This window comes from Muntiacus reevesi, chromosome 9 (assembly GCF_963930625.1).
Source record: "Muntiacus reevesi chromosome 9, mMunRee1.1, whole genome shotgun sequence".
NCBI lineage: Eukaryota > Metazoa > Chordata > Mammalia > Artiodactyla > Cervidae > Muntiacus > Muntiacus reevesi.
The window spans coordinates 62334321-62351429 of record NC_089257.1 but is presented as its reverse complement, the minus strand read 5'-3'; the positions used below and the strand labels follow the sequence as shown (position 1 = coordinate 62351429).

Below are 17109 nucleotides of genomic sequence, written 5' to 3'. Positions count from 1 at the left end.
AATCCCCAGGTCCCATCCCAGACCTCGGGAATCAGAAAACCTGAGGGAGGGCCCAGCCATCTTTTTAACAAGCCTTCCTGGTGACTCTGAGGCAGGATGTTTGAGAACCACTTTCCTACGGATGCCCTGTTTGGCATTCTGTATTTTATGTGTCTTGGAATATCTAAGCAGATCTGGTCTAAAAGCAGACTTGTTGAAAAATGGAAATGCTGGGCCTCCAGTCCAGGCCTTTTGCTACAAAACCTGGCTTTCTTTCCACAGTTTACACAGCATATTCACACACAGGACATGTAAAGGAATACTAGGTATATACTTCCTACATTGTACCTTCCACACTGCTGGACTTGGCCTGCACTGGGTTCAAATGCATGCATGTATGTTGCTTTGAAGATGTTCTCAAGTTACACGTGTAGATGAATGTGCAGACGGGTGCATGCTGGACAAGGTGCCCCCAGCGCAGAGCCTGAATCCCACCTCCCTCCATCTTCACATCGCCCCTCTGGATGGCGCTCAGCCGTGCTCAGCATGCAAACACCTGATCCAGGCACCTGACGCCCTCTCTAACCCTGGCCACAGAGCCCGCCCCAGACAGAAGTTTCCCAGACACGCTCAAGGCCCCTATAACCTTGAGGCAACCTTGATGTACCTCCCCAGCACCTGCAGCTCATTTCCTCCCCGCAGGACTCCTACCTGTTACCTAATGAGAGAGGAGCTATGCGTGGGTGCTGGCTCCAGCACTGAGAACCTTCACCACCCCACTTCCTGTGTTGATTTTTATTGTGCTTTTGGGTCACTGGTGACTGAGTGAGCTGTTAACACTCACAACTACTTCCCACTACTGCCTGAAGCTCAGTTTCCACATGTGTGATAATGTGATAAAAATACCTAACACATAAAGACTGTTCAGAGGACCATAGGAAATGATGTGTGCGAAGAGCTTAGCAGTTCATGGCACACAGTAAGTACCTGATAAACAGCCCATAAATTTAGGTGGAATTTTCCCCTCAGATGATCTGTCCTTTGCAAAACTGAATCTCTGAGAGAGGGTTGTGTGGTCTGGTGGAGACACTCCCGGGTTTGGTTTCAGGCCCTGTATCTTTGCCCATCACTCTCCCTGAACTCACAAGGGAGGAACTGAGGCTCTGTTTCCTCATACCTCCCCCCCCCCATAAAGTATGGCCACTTTATGCATTACCTGCACAAGGAGTTTTGAGGATTAAATAGAGTTAAATGTGAAGGTAAGGATAAAGGTTAAGGAAAGCGAAATATTAAAATTGTGTGACTTTGTAGATTGGTAAATACTGTATGAAAGTTACTGTCCTATCCTAGACAGATACCCAACACTTCCTTGGGCTGATTTGCTAGGTGGGGACCCGTGGAGCTTTGTTCTGAACTGCTGGGGGAGACCCAGAGAAAGAAGAGAGCAAGATCTCAGTCCAGGTCAGAGAGGCAGCATCCCAGGATAGTGAAAGAATAGGGGAAAACCCCAACCCATTCCTTGCCCCCAGACACTCTGCTGCACAACTTAGCTTTTCTGTGGAATATAGGAAATGAGCTCCAAGACAAGTGATGGAGTCTAATATCGGAAATAAAGAGAAGCAATTAATCCATGAACTGTGAAGCAAAAATCACTGAGAAAAATCCGACTGAGCTGGTATTAAGCCACCATTTTGCCTAAGGCAGACACAAGTCTGCTCTTGTCAGAACCATCAGTGGTTGTTTTGTTGAGAAGACTGGAAAACAACACTTCCTTGGGTAGGCTACCCATGGGTGGGGACTGGGATCCCACGTGAATAAATATAAGCAAGTTGCATGCTGAAATGAAGTTTGGGCTGCCTTATCTGGAAATGTCCCCCTCACACACCGGTGGAACTCCTGCCATCTCCTCTTTAAAATCAAGGGGTCACAGGCTAGGCACTGCCCTCTCAATTCTAGGGTGCTTAGTCTGACTTTATCTGTTTGAAGATCATCTTTTCTCCTAGAGGCAGTTACTCTCTGACCTTCTAAGATAACATTAGAACTCATAGTCAGCAGGTATTTATTTATTTAGGGCAAACCCAGCTGACCATCAAAGGTCAGTGACTGGGACAAGTGGGCCCTGGGCACCTGAAGTATCTCCCAGCATCTGGAGAGATGGGAAGGGCCATCTGGATGGCCCAAGATGCAGAGTAAGTTAAGGGACTGCAGAGGAGTTCGGGAAACAGGCACAGGTTTCTCGTCTCCATGAAACCCAGGTCAGTCACTGAGAAGTCAAATGGCTTGCTGCCCACAGCATCACGGGGCAACCACAGCCATAGCCTGCTGCCACATCTGAGGAGTTATCCTGAGACTCTTACCAAATTCCTCTTCTGAGCCTGCCACACATCAAAGTGAATGGAAAACCCTGGGAAGAATAAGCGAGAAGGCCATGAGAGCAATTCCTACCTTGTCCAATGTACACTCCAACCTCCTCCATCTTCTTGCTGCTGCCGCGCCACCCACCCACCCCCCCCATACCATCATCATCATCACCACCACCTTAACCACACCCATTGCATCTTGAGTAATTATTTCCACACACTTCTTCATGCAGTCCTCATCATCTCCCACACCCCCTACCTCGCACTCTCCCCTCCAAGCACATCAGGTCACTCTATCCAACCCTCCAGAGTCTAGCTCATGTCCTTCTTCATCCATGAAATCTTCCCTGACTTTTGAGAATGGTAGGTCTCTAATGGCATGAAGCAGGCTTCTGTTTTTGGCATTGTTCTGTCAATATTTCCCATCAGGACTTAGATAGACCCAAGGATAGCAGGCTTATCTAAGTTAGCATCATATCAACAAAGGACTGAATCAGGATTTCAAGTTTCCCTTTATAAGTTGAGATGATGGACTGTGTGTGCGTGCTAAGTCACTTCAGTCATGTCCGACTCTTTGTGACCCTATGGATTGGGGCCCGCCAGGCTCCTCTGTCCATGGGATTCTCCAGGCAATAATTCTGGAGTGGGTTACCATGATCTTCTCCAGGGGATCTTCCTGACCTAGGGATTGAAACTGCATCTCCTGCGACTCCTGTTTTGTAGGTGGATTCTTTAGTGCTGAGCCGACAGGGAAGCCCGATGATGGATTGAAACCATTGAAATGAAATTTGTTAGGCATTTTGTCAAGGGGAATGGGAGCCCCCTAGAAAGACCATTTTAATTGCAGCTATGTAGTATGGACAAGAAAACTTATCTTCCTGTATCTTGTCCTAGTGAGATTGTATCAAGACCATTAACCAGAAGTCACACAGAGGTCAAAGAATAGATTGATTAAGTCATCCTGTATTAAAACACAATCTCTTGAAAGGACCAAACTTCTCACCCTTGTTGATGTTTGACTAATACTGGGTGACCGTCTGATGAGGATGTAGTGACAGGAAACGTGAATTTGCTGGAGGTGGGGGAGGGGAGAATAAGAATGGAATGGTTGCTCTTCCCTTCCTATTCCTACATGATTCTGGACATGTGTGTGTGTTAGTCACTCAGTCGTGTCTGACTCTTTGCACCAAGGACTGTAGCCCACCAGGCTCCTGTGACCATAGGATTCTCCAAGCAAGAATACTGGAGTAGGTTGCCAATTCCTTCTGCAGGGGATCCTCCCTGGCCCAGGGATTGAAATGGGTCTCCCACATTGCAGGCAGATTCTTTACCAACTGAGCCACCAGGGAGATTCTGACCAGTTTCCTTAGAGTAGCACAAGCTAAATGGAATATATCCATGGACTGGAGGGGCAGATACTGGGATGGGGGACTGGAAGAATGGGAAGCACGCAGGCAACACTGGAGCAACCCCCTCCTGATGATTTCAGGAACGGAAATGCAGAAGAGGAACTCTGGCCCCTTGTCCTGAAATTCTTCCTCTTTCAAAAGCTGTTAACTGAAGGCACTGAATGGAGATTGAGGAAAGAAAGACCTCAAGACTAAATAGAGAGGCTGAAGACTCCTCCGATTGTTGAATTCCAAGGAAGACGTATCTGTTGGGGATGATGTGGGGGAGAGAAAAGGGGAAGATGCATATGGAAGAAAAGGAGAAGGAGGACACTAGAACAAGTAGAATCCCAGCAAATGGCAATTTGGCTGGAAGGGGAGGATGAGGTGGGACCAGAAAGAGCACATCATGTGTAGGTGCCTCTGTGTGTGTTCTCACTGATTCTGGATCACTGTGGACCTTTCCTGGAAGAAAAAGCACAAAAGTGAGCCTTGGAGAAGTTGATCCCTGTCTACAAAGGAGCTTCTTAAAGGTAGGGGTCCACAGAACCCTTCAACTGCCCTTCAACTCAGGGTAGAGTTGAAGGAAAGGAAAAGGGTTCTGACAAGCCTGTAAGAGCAGCTGCCTGGTGCATTAGAGATAGTACTGAATATGGAGTCAGGAGGCCTGGGTTTCAAATCCTAGCTCTGCCACTGGTTACCTGTAGGTCCCGAGCATCAGGGTCCTCCCCTGTAAAAGTCTACTCTAGCTGGGAAGTCTATGACATTTACCATTTATGTGCCAACCCAGTTCATTTATAGCTGGAACATCATTATTTTTGAGTCAGAAAATGACTCTTCTGTGGCTGTTTTTGTGCTTGGTGATTCGGGTAATTTCATTTTTGTCTGCCAGTAATATTATAGTGTTGTTCCCTTTGAAAATTTCTAACCTATCTCTTTTGAACTTGAGCTGGAAAGGGAAGGGGTTTTGCCCCTGCCTGGACAAAAGGATGATGGCAAATAGGGTGTCCCAGTCTGCCTTGGGCTGAGGGGTTTCCCAGGACCAGGGACTTTCGGTCCCAGGCACTCTGGAGGCTGGGTTGCCATAGTGGTGAGAAAGATGAGGGCTGGAGGCAGCTTGGAGGAGGGGGCCTGCAAGAGCTCACCTCCTGTTCCCTTTCTACGTGGAGTTTCCCATGAAGCACCTCTGACCAACCGGTGTGGCAGTTTTCATTACCAGGCGTAACTAACTCCCTGTTGGGAGGCTGGTGGAGATAAGGGAGGAGAAGTGAGGGGCAGCCTTCAGACCAGTCATAAGCCCCACCTGAGATAACTATTGCCAGGAAAGAAGCTGAAATGCTTGACTAGCACTGATGCTGTGGGGATTTTCCCTTTTTCTTCAAAAAAACAGAAAAGACCCAGTGGAAAAAAAAAAGTGATGAGTTGTGAGACAGGCTTTGGGCGCTATGCAGCCCCAGGAGACAGTGCGCAGTTCATTTGTTTAAATTTGCAGCTGACGGCTGCCACCTCTCTATAGGCTCCAAGCGGAGAAGCTCTCAAAATCAGAGAGTGGCCAGTCTGCTGACATACGGCTACAACCATGAACTACCCCCTCACCCTGGACATGGACCTCATGAACTACAACCTGGAGGACCTGGTGAGTACAGACAGGTCGCCCAGGAATTCTAAATATCCTGGGCCCGGGGCCCAAGGGAAGATGGGATAGTCCCTTCTCACAGTGGATCGGCAGACTCTAGACAGGCTCCCTGGCCCCTGCCTTTTAAGGTTTGATTTCTCATTCCATGGATGCAGCAGATAAATAGAGCTTATGGTTTACATAGACATCCTTTATTTAAAGGGAACTGGAAGGATGGGTTTAGGTCTTGCATCCTCCCTGGCATGTTCTGGGACCTAGAACAAGTCACTTTGCCTCTCAACTCTTCAATAGGATCTCCTCTTCTTATCCCTTAGGGCTGGAATAAGGGGTAGGTGGGAAAGCATGTTGGAACTTTTCTTCATGTCCAGAGGCTGGCACTGCTAGCTGACCGATCAGTGTATATTTAGTCATCTCTTGCTATATGATTGTCTTTGGAGCACAACAGTCTCTCTTGGGTAGAGAAGTTGAGAACCTGGTGTTGGCCCTTAAATAGCTTACGGACTAGCCAAGAAGTAAAAATGACTCACTGGAAGCTTGTAGACAAGGATTATGTGCTTAAACTGAGGAGATGGTTGGCAAAGGAGAGGACCCCAGTGGGCTGGGGCAGGTGGTACTGAGCTGGTATCAAGTGCATGGAAGAATCTTGTGTTAATCCTAGAAATGTCTTAGAGTATGTTGTGGTCTCCCTTTGAAGACTGGGCTCTCTAGAGACAAGGTATTCTTGGGTGGGCTGAAAAAAACAGTCCCCGGCATCACTCTCTCACACCCACCCACGCCTGTCCTGTGAAACAGAGGAGCCCAGTTGGCATGGTCATCACTGGGTCCACGAAAGATGTATGTAGGGGACCACTCAACCAGAGACAGGAGGCATCTGTGTGAGGGCAGCAGAGGACGGTTTGTACGGATCTTTTGGAAACTTTCTTGTGGCCTTTTCTCCCTTTACCCCATGGCCAAGGACACTTCTAGGGGAAGAATTTCTCACTCAGTCTGGATTGGATCATGAAAGGTCCAAACCCTTTCTCCTCTACCCACCAGCTCTCCTGGCCCTAAACGCACCCTGAGATGATCCCTGACTCCCTCTCGCTCCCCTGACTGGAGTCTATACTGTAAATCCATCAACTGTGTTCCCACACTTGCTTGGAAAGTTCTGCCTCTCACTTGCCTAGACCCCAAGACTTGGAAGTATACGTAGAACGTGGGGAGGTGGGGGAAGGGCTAATTACCCAAAGTCTGGCTTCTCAGATCCTAACCCCCAGATAAAAGCAGAGTCAGAACCATCAGTCTGATCAGACCTGCTGCTTAATTTGTGGGACCCGATGCAACCCGAACATGTAGGTCTCCTATTAAGAGATCTGATGCAACCTAAACGTGTAGGGATCCTATTAAGAATTTCAAGACTGTGACAACAGAGCACCAAGCCATGCATGGGGCTCTTCTAAGTGCTGGGTGCTGCGTGCCTGTCCTGGTAGCACACCCATAAAGCTGGCCCTGAGTCCAATCAGATTAAAACCCCACAGCCCTGACAAGGCAACGTGCTCTCGCCCTGGCCCCCAGCCCTGGCCCCTGGCCTTCCCTGATTAGGTTACAGGGCATCTTCCTTTGCCCACAGCTTCAAGCTGACCACGAGCCCTGACCCAGTTGGATATCACAGTAACCAACTCGAGGCCTGGCTGGTTCTGGCTTCTGAGAAACCTCAAGAGTTCCCCTAACAGCACGCCTCACTCCACTGCGTGACCTACTAGAGACAGGTGGTGGCAGGGGGCAGGGGGACAGTGGGGCACGTCCCACATACCAAAGAAAACCCATAGGCCAGGGAGAGAAACCGGTGACTCACTTCATGTCATACCTCAATTGGGTGGTCTCGGGCCAGGGAACCCAGTGGGCCTGAACCACCCCAGCCCCATCAGAGTCAGGCCAGGAGCCAGGAATCCCAGGACTGTCCGGGCCCTGGGCTCATCTTTAGCCAGCTCCTAGTGCTTCATCCCACCTATGCTCACCTCCTGTATATTCTCTCTCTAGGGCTGTTGTCTCCTCAGAAGCACAGACCCTCTCTCCACCCCACCCCCTCACAGCAGGACCTTGAGCAGTTTCGACAGCCTCCCCCACAGCCTCCCCCACACAGGGGCCCTGGGATGTCAGGGTGCCAGAAGAGTCTTGTATGCACCTGCCTCTCACCAAGTGTGTGCTGATTCGTGCTATTCTGCCGGGGGTCTCAGCTCCCCATCTCCCTCTGGAGTTAGTCTGGCTTCTATTCTTTTTGTTTCCTGTTCCCTTCCTTCTCCTTCTCCAAATCAAGCATCAGTTCAGCTTCCCAGAACCCTGAGTTCTAGACTCCAATGCTGGGTTAAGATCAGTGCAGGGACAGGGGGGCTCTTGGCCATAAACCAAGTGTTGGCCATCCTGTCTTCCCTCCCTCTTCTTGCATCTATTTTAAACATCTATCAACTGTTTAAAATGTCCATTTTCTTGAGATGGATTGCTAATTGCCGTGAATGGAGGATCCAAACGGAAGACATCTAGATAGCTAGGTGCCAGAAACAAGTAGCCAGGTCCCTGGAGTGGGCACGCCAGGGACCCATCCTGCTGGGATGGCAGATCTAGGCAGACCAGGAAAAGCCTCTATCCACAGGAAGCTGGACCTGAAAGCATGGAGCCTCCTCTAGATAGAACTAGGACTTGAGGCAGCTCCAGGAGCTGGTCATAAGCTGCATCTCCAGCCCCACCCTGCACACCAGTCATAGAGTAGGGGGAGGCTGGCCCAGCCCCAGGGCCTGGATTCCCCGACCCCTCCCCAGGGATGACCCCCACAAATTATGACTTCAGCGTGATCAGAGCATCACAGGATGCAAAGGCCGTTCACACGCACTGTCCCATTTCATCAAGGAGGTGTCAAGAAGAGGAACCAAAACCAGTTTAGGCTGTTTCTGGGGTTTACCTTGGGGGAGGGGAGGCTCACCCCCCTCCCAAACCAATCAGAAATTCCCAGAGGAACCCCAGTGGAAGGGGCCCCGCCTGGGGGTGATTGGCAGGGTCCGATAAAGGGGAGACCCAGGGCCAGCCTGGGGAGGGGTCGGTGTGGGAGCAAACCTGGACTCAGGCACACAGACCACAATCTCCATCAGGAATTCTTGCCTTCAGGGACGAAGCAGATTGTGACTGGTCCACTCCTCTGGCAGATTGGCTGAAAAAGTGGCCCTGAACTGGCACTGAAAATCAGGACATAAGAATGAGTCTTTTTTCGGGAATGATGGGACAAAATGTTTCCAATCAATACTAATTCGGGATGTGATATCCTGTCCCTTGGACAATGTGGCTCTGTCCCCAAAGTGTAAGTTGATTTGAGGTACCAAGGGGGACCCACTGAAGCCTAGAGACTCAGCACAGAGGTAGAGGTAGCTTAAAGTCTCCACCCAGAACCACACCCAGAGGAGTGTCTTGTTCCTCATGGCCAAAACCCTCGGGTGGAGATGGAAGAATAGCCTGGCAGGGCACTCTTGAAGGCTGGGGGTTGGGAAAGGGGGGAGATGTGACAAATGGCAAGCCAGAGTCTCAGATGGTCTTTAGGGAGTGTGGGCTCTCTAAAAGAAGAGTGGGTACAGACCTCCACCCTTGCCCCTCAGCCCAGCCTCCTTCCTCCAGAACCCCCACCAGATCCCTCAAGCCACTGAAAGTTAGAATAAGAGACGGCCTGGCTGGCCCCACTCACGGCTCCTGACTCTGGCTTGGGAATGTCCAGCCAGGGACATAAAAGGAGATGGAGCCTGTGTGTGCTCCCCACACCTCTTACAGTCAGTATGACTCAGGCCCTTGGAGCCCTGGGCTTGGGCCTGGACTAGCCAAGCCCTCAGCAGCCCTGCCCCCTTCCTGGGGGCTGAGAAGCAAAGTTAGGCTGAGCCATTCCCTCCCTGCAGGCCAGACAACCTGGAGAAGCAACGACTCCCAAGCAAATGAAGATAAGGCTGAGAACCAGCTCAGGGCAGAGCATGACAGCCCGAGATGTGGAGCGTCTGTGAGCTGTGAGCAAGGCACATCTGAGAGCAGCGTCCAGCCTCCTTTCCAGGGCAGGAATGCCTTCCACACACTTGGCCTCAAATATTCCTCTTCCTCCCAAGGGCCCCAACCCATTGTTGAATAGCTAGAACCTGTTAGAAGTTTCTTTCTCCTTTGACTGAAACACCCCTGACCACAACCTCAGCCTGTTCCTCCCGGTCTACCCTCTAGAACCTCACACAATAAGTCCATCCTACCCTCTTGCCATGGGGGCTCTTTACAGTCCTTGAAGGAGCCGGCTCTCTTTGACTCAAGTCTTCTCTTCCATGGATGCCACAGCCAGCGACCTGGAAGCTTTCTCCCAGGGTGGGGATTTCCACACCCCTTAACCAGTGGTCACCCTGGTCCAGCCCAAAGGAACTGGGTTGGTGGCAGTTGCCCACCTACAGGTTTCTGTTCACCTAGATAAGGTAACAGGAGCCCTCCTGGCAGCCACATCAGTCTGTTGACTCATCTGAAGCTTGCTGTCAACAAATTCTCGGGTCTTTTTTCTCATAAACATTTAAGTCAGGTCTTCCCTCATCTGTCCCTGAAGAGTTAAAGTTTGAAACTCCATCTGGGTCTCTACATTTTTCCTGATCAATTTCATCTGGTCAGTTTGGGCCTCTAGTTCTGGGTTGTAGAGAGCTCTGCATTGTCTGAACATGTCCCCGAGCTGTGTCACCCAGGACAGGGCTGAGAGTGAGAACAAAGAAAGGATCCAGGGCAGACCCTGGGGAGGGTCCCAGACACCGACCCCCATCCCCGCCTGCCTGCTGACACAGAGACCCGTCAGCAAATGTTTGTGAGCTTCACACAGGCGAGGGCAGGGCAGCAAGGTAGCCTCATTATTTAAACAAGTCAGATGGGGCCTGGGGGCCTTAATTATCCAGGGAGAGGCCTGGGTCCCACAGGGGATCCAGAGGAAGGAAAGAAGGGCGGAGCAGGGGAGGAAGAGTAACATTTGCAATCCCAAGCATTTTTTTTAAAATTTGTATTGATTCATTTTTGAGTGCGCTGGGTCTTCATTGCTGCATGGGCTTTCTCTAGTTGCAGCGAGTGAGGGCTACTCTGGTTGAGGTGTGAGGACTTCTCGTTGCGGTGGCTTCTCTTGTTGCAGAGCATGGACTCTACTGCACTTGAGCTTCAGTAGTTGCGGCTCGTGGGCTCAGTAGTTGTGGCCCACAGGCTTAACTGCCCTGCAGCCTGTGGGATCTTCCGGGACCAGAGATTGAATCCATGTCCCCTACACTGGCAGGTGGATGCTTAACCGCTGGGCCACCAGGCAAGTCTGCAACCCCAAGCACTGCAATCTCACCCTCCCTTCTCCTGGCACCTCAATACCAGGACACAGAATGTTATATCCCCACTCCTGCCCCTCCCCACTGGTCATAGCAATTTTCTACCTAGATTCCTGGCTCTTGGCTCAGCTTCATCCCAGTCACTGTGTTTTCTTGCCTCCTTTGAGGCCTGGTCCTCAGGCTTTGTTAAGCTGCTATCCCCTGGGCACCTGCTCATGCTACATGCTGTCATGGCCCCACCTGGCTCATGTCTGAGACTATACAGGGTACACACCTCTGTCAGAGGGTGTGTGTGCCTGAGGGCTGTGGGTTCCAGAAACTTGTCATAGCAAAGAATAAGGCCATATCACCCACAATGAACTCCCTCTGGGTGTGAGTCTTGGGGGGCCCCTCCATGCCCCATTCCCCATGATATTCAGGATTCCCGATTTCTGATTTCCCGCTGGACCAGAGTCAGCCTTGTGCGATTACCTCTGTCCATGATTTGGGGAAGGGTAAGGGTGCCGGATCCCCTGGCTGTGGGAAATGGTTTAACACGTGCCACTCCCGGGCCCCAAAAACCATCTGTTTGACACCTCCTGCTGAGCGGTATCGCAGCCTCTCAGCACTCCTCAAACCAGCTTCCTCCATCTTCTCCTCTCTGCCTGAGCATTCTGAACAACCAACTCTCGGCAAGAAAGAAGAGACAGTCCCCCACTCCCCTAACTACCTACTCCCATGTGTGCATGCTAAGTCACTTCAGTTGTGTTCGACTCTGTGTGACCCCATGGGCTGAAGCTCACCAGGCTCCTCTGTCCATGGGATTCTCCAGGCAAGAATACTGGAGTGGGTTTGCATGCCCTCCTCCAGGGGATCAAATCTGGGTCTCTTACGTCTCCTGCATTGGCAGGCAGATTCTTTACCACTAGCGCCACCTGGGAAGCCCTCCCTCAACCCCCTACCCCAGCCATCCTTCTCTAAACCTGGTTCAGGAAATGGGGGCTCTGGGGTCCAAGGGACACATCTCTCTGTGTTGACTTTAACCCATCAACCTAGATGCTTTAGCCAGAAGGTCTTGAGTGGTCCTGGGCCAGGTAGGCTGGCTGTACTGGGCGGTGGGACCGCCAGGCTCCCACCACGAGGTAGATGGAGTCCAGCCCAGTCCCACTGACTGCCAAACCCTGCACCTCTGCTTCTGTCTCCATTGCTTTGTTCTACGTGAAGACAGCTCATCTCACTGCTTTCTCCTTAACTCCTGCTGAATTCCAGAATGAATCAAAGGGTTGTATTCAATGACGATGTTGGAAATAGCTCCCAGTATGGATAGAGAACTCGATAGGCTTGAGGCTGTCAAGAATTTTGGAAGGAGGCAAGACCTGAAGAAGGGTAAGAAGGAGTGTCTGAGTCTCTGCTGGGGCACAGAGAGGAACTGCCTTGAAGTCCTGGAATATGAGGGTCTCTGGTCTTCTTTTGAAACTGCTCTCTGAAGCCCATCTGGCATGTGCAGAACACACGGCCTTGTAAGGGGGACACAGAAGGCCTGCCTCCAGGAGCTCGCCCTGTACCGAGGCCATGGACATCCCGGCCTTAAGTGATGTAATAAAGGCACTTGTGACAGAAGAAGAGAGAATGTACTGGGAGGGCCCAAAAGCTTGTTCAGCTTTTTCTGTAAGACAGTACAGAAAAACCTGAACAAACTTTTAGGCCAACCCAATAATTCCAACCAGAAGAGTTAGGAAGGACATAGGAAGGTGGGATTGACTGGGGCCTTGACAGAAGCATAGAAACAGGTAAGCTTTTGGAAGAAAGGACTCCTCAGCACAAGGAAGAATTTTAGAGAGAGGACTATATTGGAGTGATGGGGGCAGACAGTCAGGAGAGGACTCTAAAGGAGAGGAATAAAGCTATGAAGAGGAAGAGAAGAGGTTTGAAAGGTCAGGGAAATATACATTTTGCAACTATGTAAAGGTCCTGTAGGGGAGTTTAGACCTCACCCTACTTCCCACGTGCTACTAGCAGCAAAGAACCCACCTGCCAATGCAGAAGACACGAGACGTGGGTTCGACATGGCTTCTTCTTCCTTGGAGAAGGGCAGGTCGGGAAGATCCCTTGGAGAAGGGCATGGTAATCCACTCCAGTATTCTTGCCTGGAGAATCCAAGGGACAGAGAAGCCTTGGAGAAGATCCCTTGGAGAAGGGCATGGTAATCCACTCCAGTATTCTTGCCTGGAGAATCCAAGGGACAGAGAAGCCTGGTGGGCTACCGTCCAGAGGGTCACAAAGAGTCAGACACGACTAAATTGACTTGGCACACTGATACTGCAAGCTTATGGCTTTTGAATGAAAGCAGAAGCAAATTCTTAAACAAAATCTAGTATGTGAAACACTGCATGTGACAAGGGTGTCCTGATTTCAAGGAGGCTCTCTCCTTGCCCTCCACCCCATCCCTGGTAAAACCTGCAGAGAAAGTCATGGACTCGTCCTCTATGGGATGCCCTCCAATTAGTTCTGAAATTGAGGGATGTAAGGTACACATCTCTCCCTAAGAAAACATACAGATAAACCTCATCTGGTTTTGAGCACTGCATTGTAGTCTGCTGTGTGAATGCACGCATGTTGGTGTCTTCCAACCTTCTATTGATGAACTTGATCCCAAACATGACTTTTTCTTATAATTGACTTTGCTATTAAATAAGACTAACACATTTTAAATCAACTATACTTCAATAAATTTTTTTAAAGTATGAAACTGGGAAAAAAAAAAAGATAAGAAAATCACTGCTTAGAGGTACCAGGGAACAGTAAAAGATTTTAAGCAGGACACTGATGTAATGAGGTTCGTGAGTTCGAAAACCCATCCTGCCCTCTGTGTAGGAGCTGGACAAGAGTGGAGAAGTTGGTGGGAATGGGACTGTGGGGAGATTCAGGCCTGAGCAGGAGTGTGAAGAAGGGCTAGGGCTTTGGTAGAGGATGCTGAGATTGGGGCAAGCCTATGGCTCTGCCACTAAACTTATGTATCCCCCCAACCCCTTCTTCCAGAACCACCCGCCCCAGGAACCAGAAGGAAAGATCCAGGCTGGAGAATGGGTCTTCCCAACCATTGAGAGCAAGTGGATGACCCCCAGCTGGGGTCCTGGTTAGCAGTGCAGCCACCCCCGCTTGTGGGGAGACCCTCACACTCCAGGAAGGAGGGCACCCAGAGCCTGGGTGCCGAGTCCCTGCTCCCATCCTCTCTCTCCCAGGGGTTCATCATTTCTAGAAGTGTCTTTTTGAGCCCACATAAGTTGGTTATGAGTGGTTTTGAAATGCCGTGGAGCGGGGTCTGTTTAGGGGAGGGGTGGGAAGAACAGAGCTGGGAAGTGAGGAGGAGCAGGTGCAGGGGGACAGCTGTGAGTGAAAGGTATGAAAACAGGCACCCTGCCTTCCTTTGCGGTTTGCTCAGTAAACAACCTGAGTGCTGGCAGGGGGGGTGGGGGGGGAGGAGTGAGCTTCCGGAAACAGAGTGGGCACATGCCCTTCACTTGGAGCCCTCCCCAGCCACCCCCCACCCCCCTGCTGCAGGTATCCACCCCCACACCCCGCCACCACCCTCGTGCCTCCCTTACTTCCTCCTATCGCTCTCCTCTGCCTCTGGGCTCTCTGCTTCCGAAGTGAGAAGGGCGCAGAGCAAGGAGTGTGCAGGTGACAGGGAGTAGCAGGCAGGGCAGCCCAGGCAGTGCCGTGTATTGGTGGAAGTTACATCAACATGGGTTCAAGCAGACCTGTTCTCTAGCAAAACATTGGTGAAACAGAGATATTACATACCTGAGCTTGTTGTGCATGTTAAACAAAACAAGAGGCTCTCACAACAATTTCAGTTATAAGGAAGGCACTCAGGAAGAAGGGGACAAAATGAGAGGAAGCCAACAGCCCATATCCGCATCCACCCCTTCAGCAGGACCCTGGGCTTTAGTAGGGCTTCCCAGGTGGCTCAGTCGTAAAGGACCCACCTGCCAATGCAGGAGCCACAGGAGATGCAGGTTCCATCCCTGGGTCAGGAAGATCCCCTGGAGAAGGAAATGACAACCCACTTCAGCACTCTTGCCTGGGAAATCCCATGGACAGAGGAGCTATACAGTCCATGGGGTCACAAAGAGTCAGATGCAACTGAGCAACTGGGCGCACACGCATGCAGGCTTTAGCACCCCCTGTCCCGTCCAGAATTGGAACTCCTTATCCCAACCAGATTCATTCCCCAAACGGAAGTCCTGATCCCAGACCCCCAAGCCTGCAGCCTTCCACACCTGAGGACTCAGAGATGAGAAATGACGCTCAGGTGCACGCCCTCCAGAGTCCATGTTCCCACACCACGTTCTCTCCTTTAGTCTTCGTCACTACCCAGTGAGGGATGTTTACAGATGAAAACTGAAGTTGGAAAAAGCAAAGTGATTTGTTGGAGGAACACGAAGGGAAACTGGGATTTGATTTGTGGGCAGCCTGGGGGTGCAGGGACAAAAGCAGTTAGCTTGCAGGGTTGCAGGGGAAGGGAACAGGATAACTCTACCAGGGAGTCAGGATCCCTCTCCGAGAGGAAAGACTGGTTCTCAGTTTCTGCTCTCCTGTCTCCTGTCCTTGAAGTACAAGGAATTAGGGAGCTACAATGACAGTACGGAGACCCCCATAAAGGAAAACCACGTCTGCCTCACCGTCGAGGGGCCCCTGCTGACCTCCTTCAAGGCCGTGTTCATGCCCGTGGCCTATGGCCTCATCTTCCTCCTCGGTATGATGGGCAACATTCTGGTCCTGGTGATCCTGGAGCGTCACCGGCAGACGCGCAGCTCCACGGAGACCTTCCTGTTCCACCTGGCGGTGGCCGACCTCCTCCTGGTCTTCATCCTGCCCTTCGCCGTGGCTGAGAGCTCCGTGGGCTGGGTCCTGGGCACCTTCCTCTGCAAAACCGTGATTTCTCTGCACAAGATCAACTTCTACTGCAGCAGCCTGCTCCTGGCCTGCATTGCCGTGGACCGCTACCTGGCCATCGTCCACGCTGTCCACGCCTACCGCCACCGCCGCCTCCTCTCCATCCATATCACCTGTGCGACCATCTGGCTGGCGGGCTTCTTCTTCGCCTTGCCGGAGATCCTCTTCGCCAAGGTCAGTGAACCCCATTACAATGACTCCCTGCCGCACTGCACCTTCTCCCAGGAGAACCAAGCAGAAACCAACGCCTGGTTCACCTCTCGCTTTCTCTACCACATCGGAGGATTCCTGCTGCCGATGCTGGTGATGGCCTGGTGCTACGTTGGGGTGGTTCACAGGCTGTGCCAGGCCCAGCGGCGCCCTCAGCGGCAGAAGGCGGTCAGAGTGGCCATTCTGGTGACAAGCGTCTTCTTTCTCTGCTGGTCACCCTACCAAATCGTTATCTTCCTGGACACCCTAGCGAGGCTGAAGATGCTGGGCAGCAGCTGTGAGCTGGACAGCTATCTCTCCATGGCCATCACCATGAGCGAGTTTCTGGGCCTGGCCCACTGCTGCCTCAACCCCATGCTCTACACGTTCGCCGGCGTGAAGTTCCGCAGTGACCTGTCACGGCTCCTGACCAAGCTGGGCTGCACCGGCCCTGCCTCCCTTTGCCAGTTCTTCCCCAGCTGGCGCAAGAGCAGCCTCTCGGAGTCAGAGAACGCCACCTCCCTCACCACCTTCTAGGTCCCAGCCCCCTCCCCTTTGTTCCTGCTTTCCTTAGGGGCAGGCAGAGATGCTGGGATCATAGGAGCTGGGATCCGAAGAGCTCGCCTTGGCCAGTATCCTCATATGGGGCAGCTGGAGGAACCAACCCCTCTTTCCAGGACATCCTTGCCGGCTCTTCTCCCAGCCCCACATCTAGGCTGGGGTCCAGGGAGGGGACCGCGTCCCAAAGGCAGAGCCAAGGATACCTGTGCCCTTGGACTGAGAGGACCACACTTGCCTTCGCTCATCCTATCCATCCAGAGCTCAGGGAACAACTTTTACTTCTGCCCCTGCCAATAGGGAAAGTCACTCCCCTTCCAGAACATAGTCTATCATCTTATGGACCATATACCTCCACAACCACTCATATCTCCTCACCTCACCTGCCAAAAGAAACTAGAAGCTGAGCACCAGGGGGTGGATGGAGGTTAAAGCCAAAGAAAGGTCAGTTGGCAACAGAGCGTGTGTGGCCTTGACATGTCTCGGTGACTAAGAAGCCCACACATTCTTTCAGGTCACCAGCCCTGCGGTGTTCTGACCAGGCAGAAAGCTCAGGCTGACCCAGTCCACGTGGCTGCCTGGCTCTGTTCAACATGGCGCTGGGCCAGCCCCACGTCACTGGGCCCTGGGAGGTCTACAGACTGAGGGCAGACTCCAGGCACCCTCGGAGACCAGCCAGCGTCCTAGAGAAGATGTAAGGGCAGCCGAGAGGAGCCCAACCAAGGAAAGGA

General features: G+C 51.7%; 1 protein-coding gene across 2 annotated transcripts; it reads left to right on the top strand.

The window, feature by feature from the left end:
* The first annotated feature begins 5306 nt into the window (after positions 1–5306).
* CXCR5 (C-X-C motif chemokine receptor 5) lies at positions 5307–16538 on the top strand. Of its 2 annotated transcripts, XM_065945382.1 has the most exons (3): positions 5307–5363; positions 10024–10029; positions 15296–16538. In XM_065945382.1, the coding sequence occupies exons 1-3, from the start codon at positions 5307–5309 to the stop codon at positions 16355–16357; spliced, it is 1125 nt and encodes a 374-aa protein (XP_065801454.1). In that variant the 3' UTR covers positions 16358–16538. The 2 variants fall into 2 exon arrangements, with proteins under 2 accessions (XP_065801454.1, XP_065801453.1); XM_065945381.1 differs by lacking the exon at positions 10024–10029 and having other exon boundaries at positions 15290–16538.
* The last annotated feature ends 571 nt before the right edge of the window (positions 16539–17109 follow it).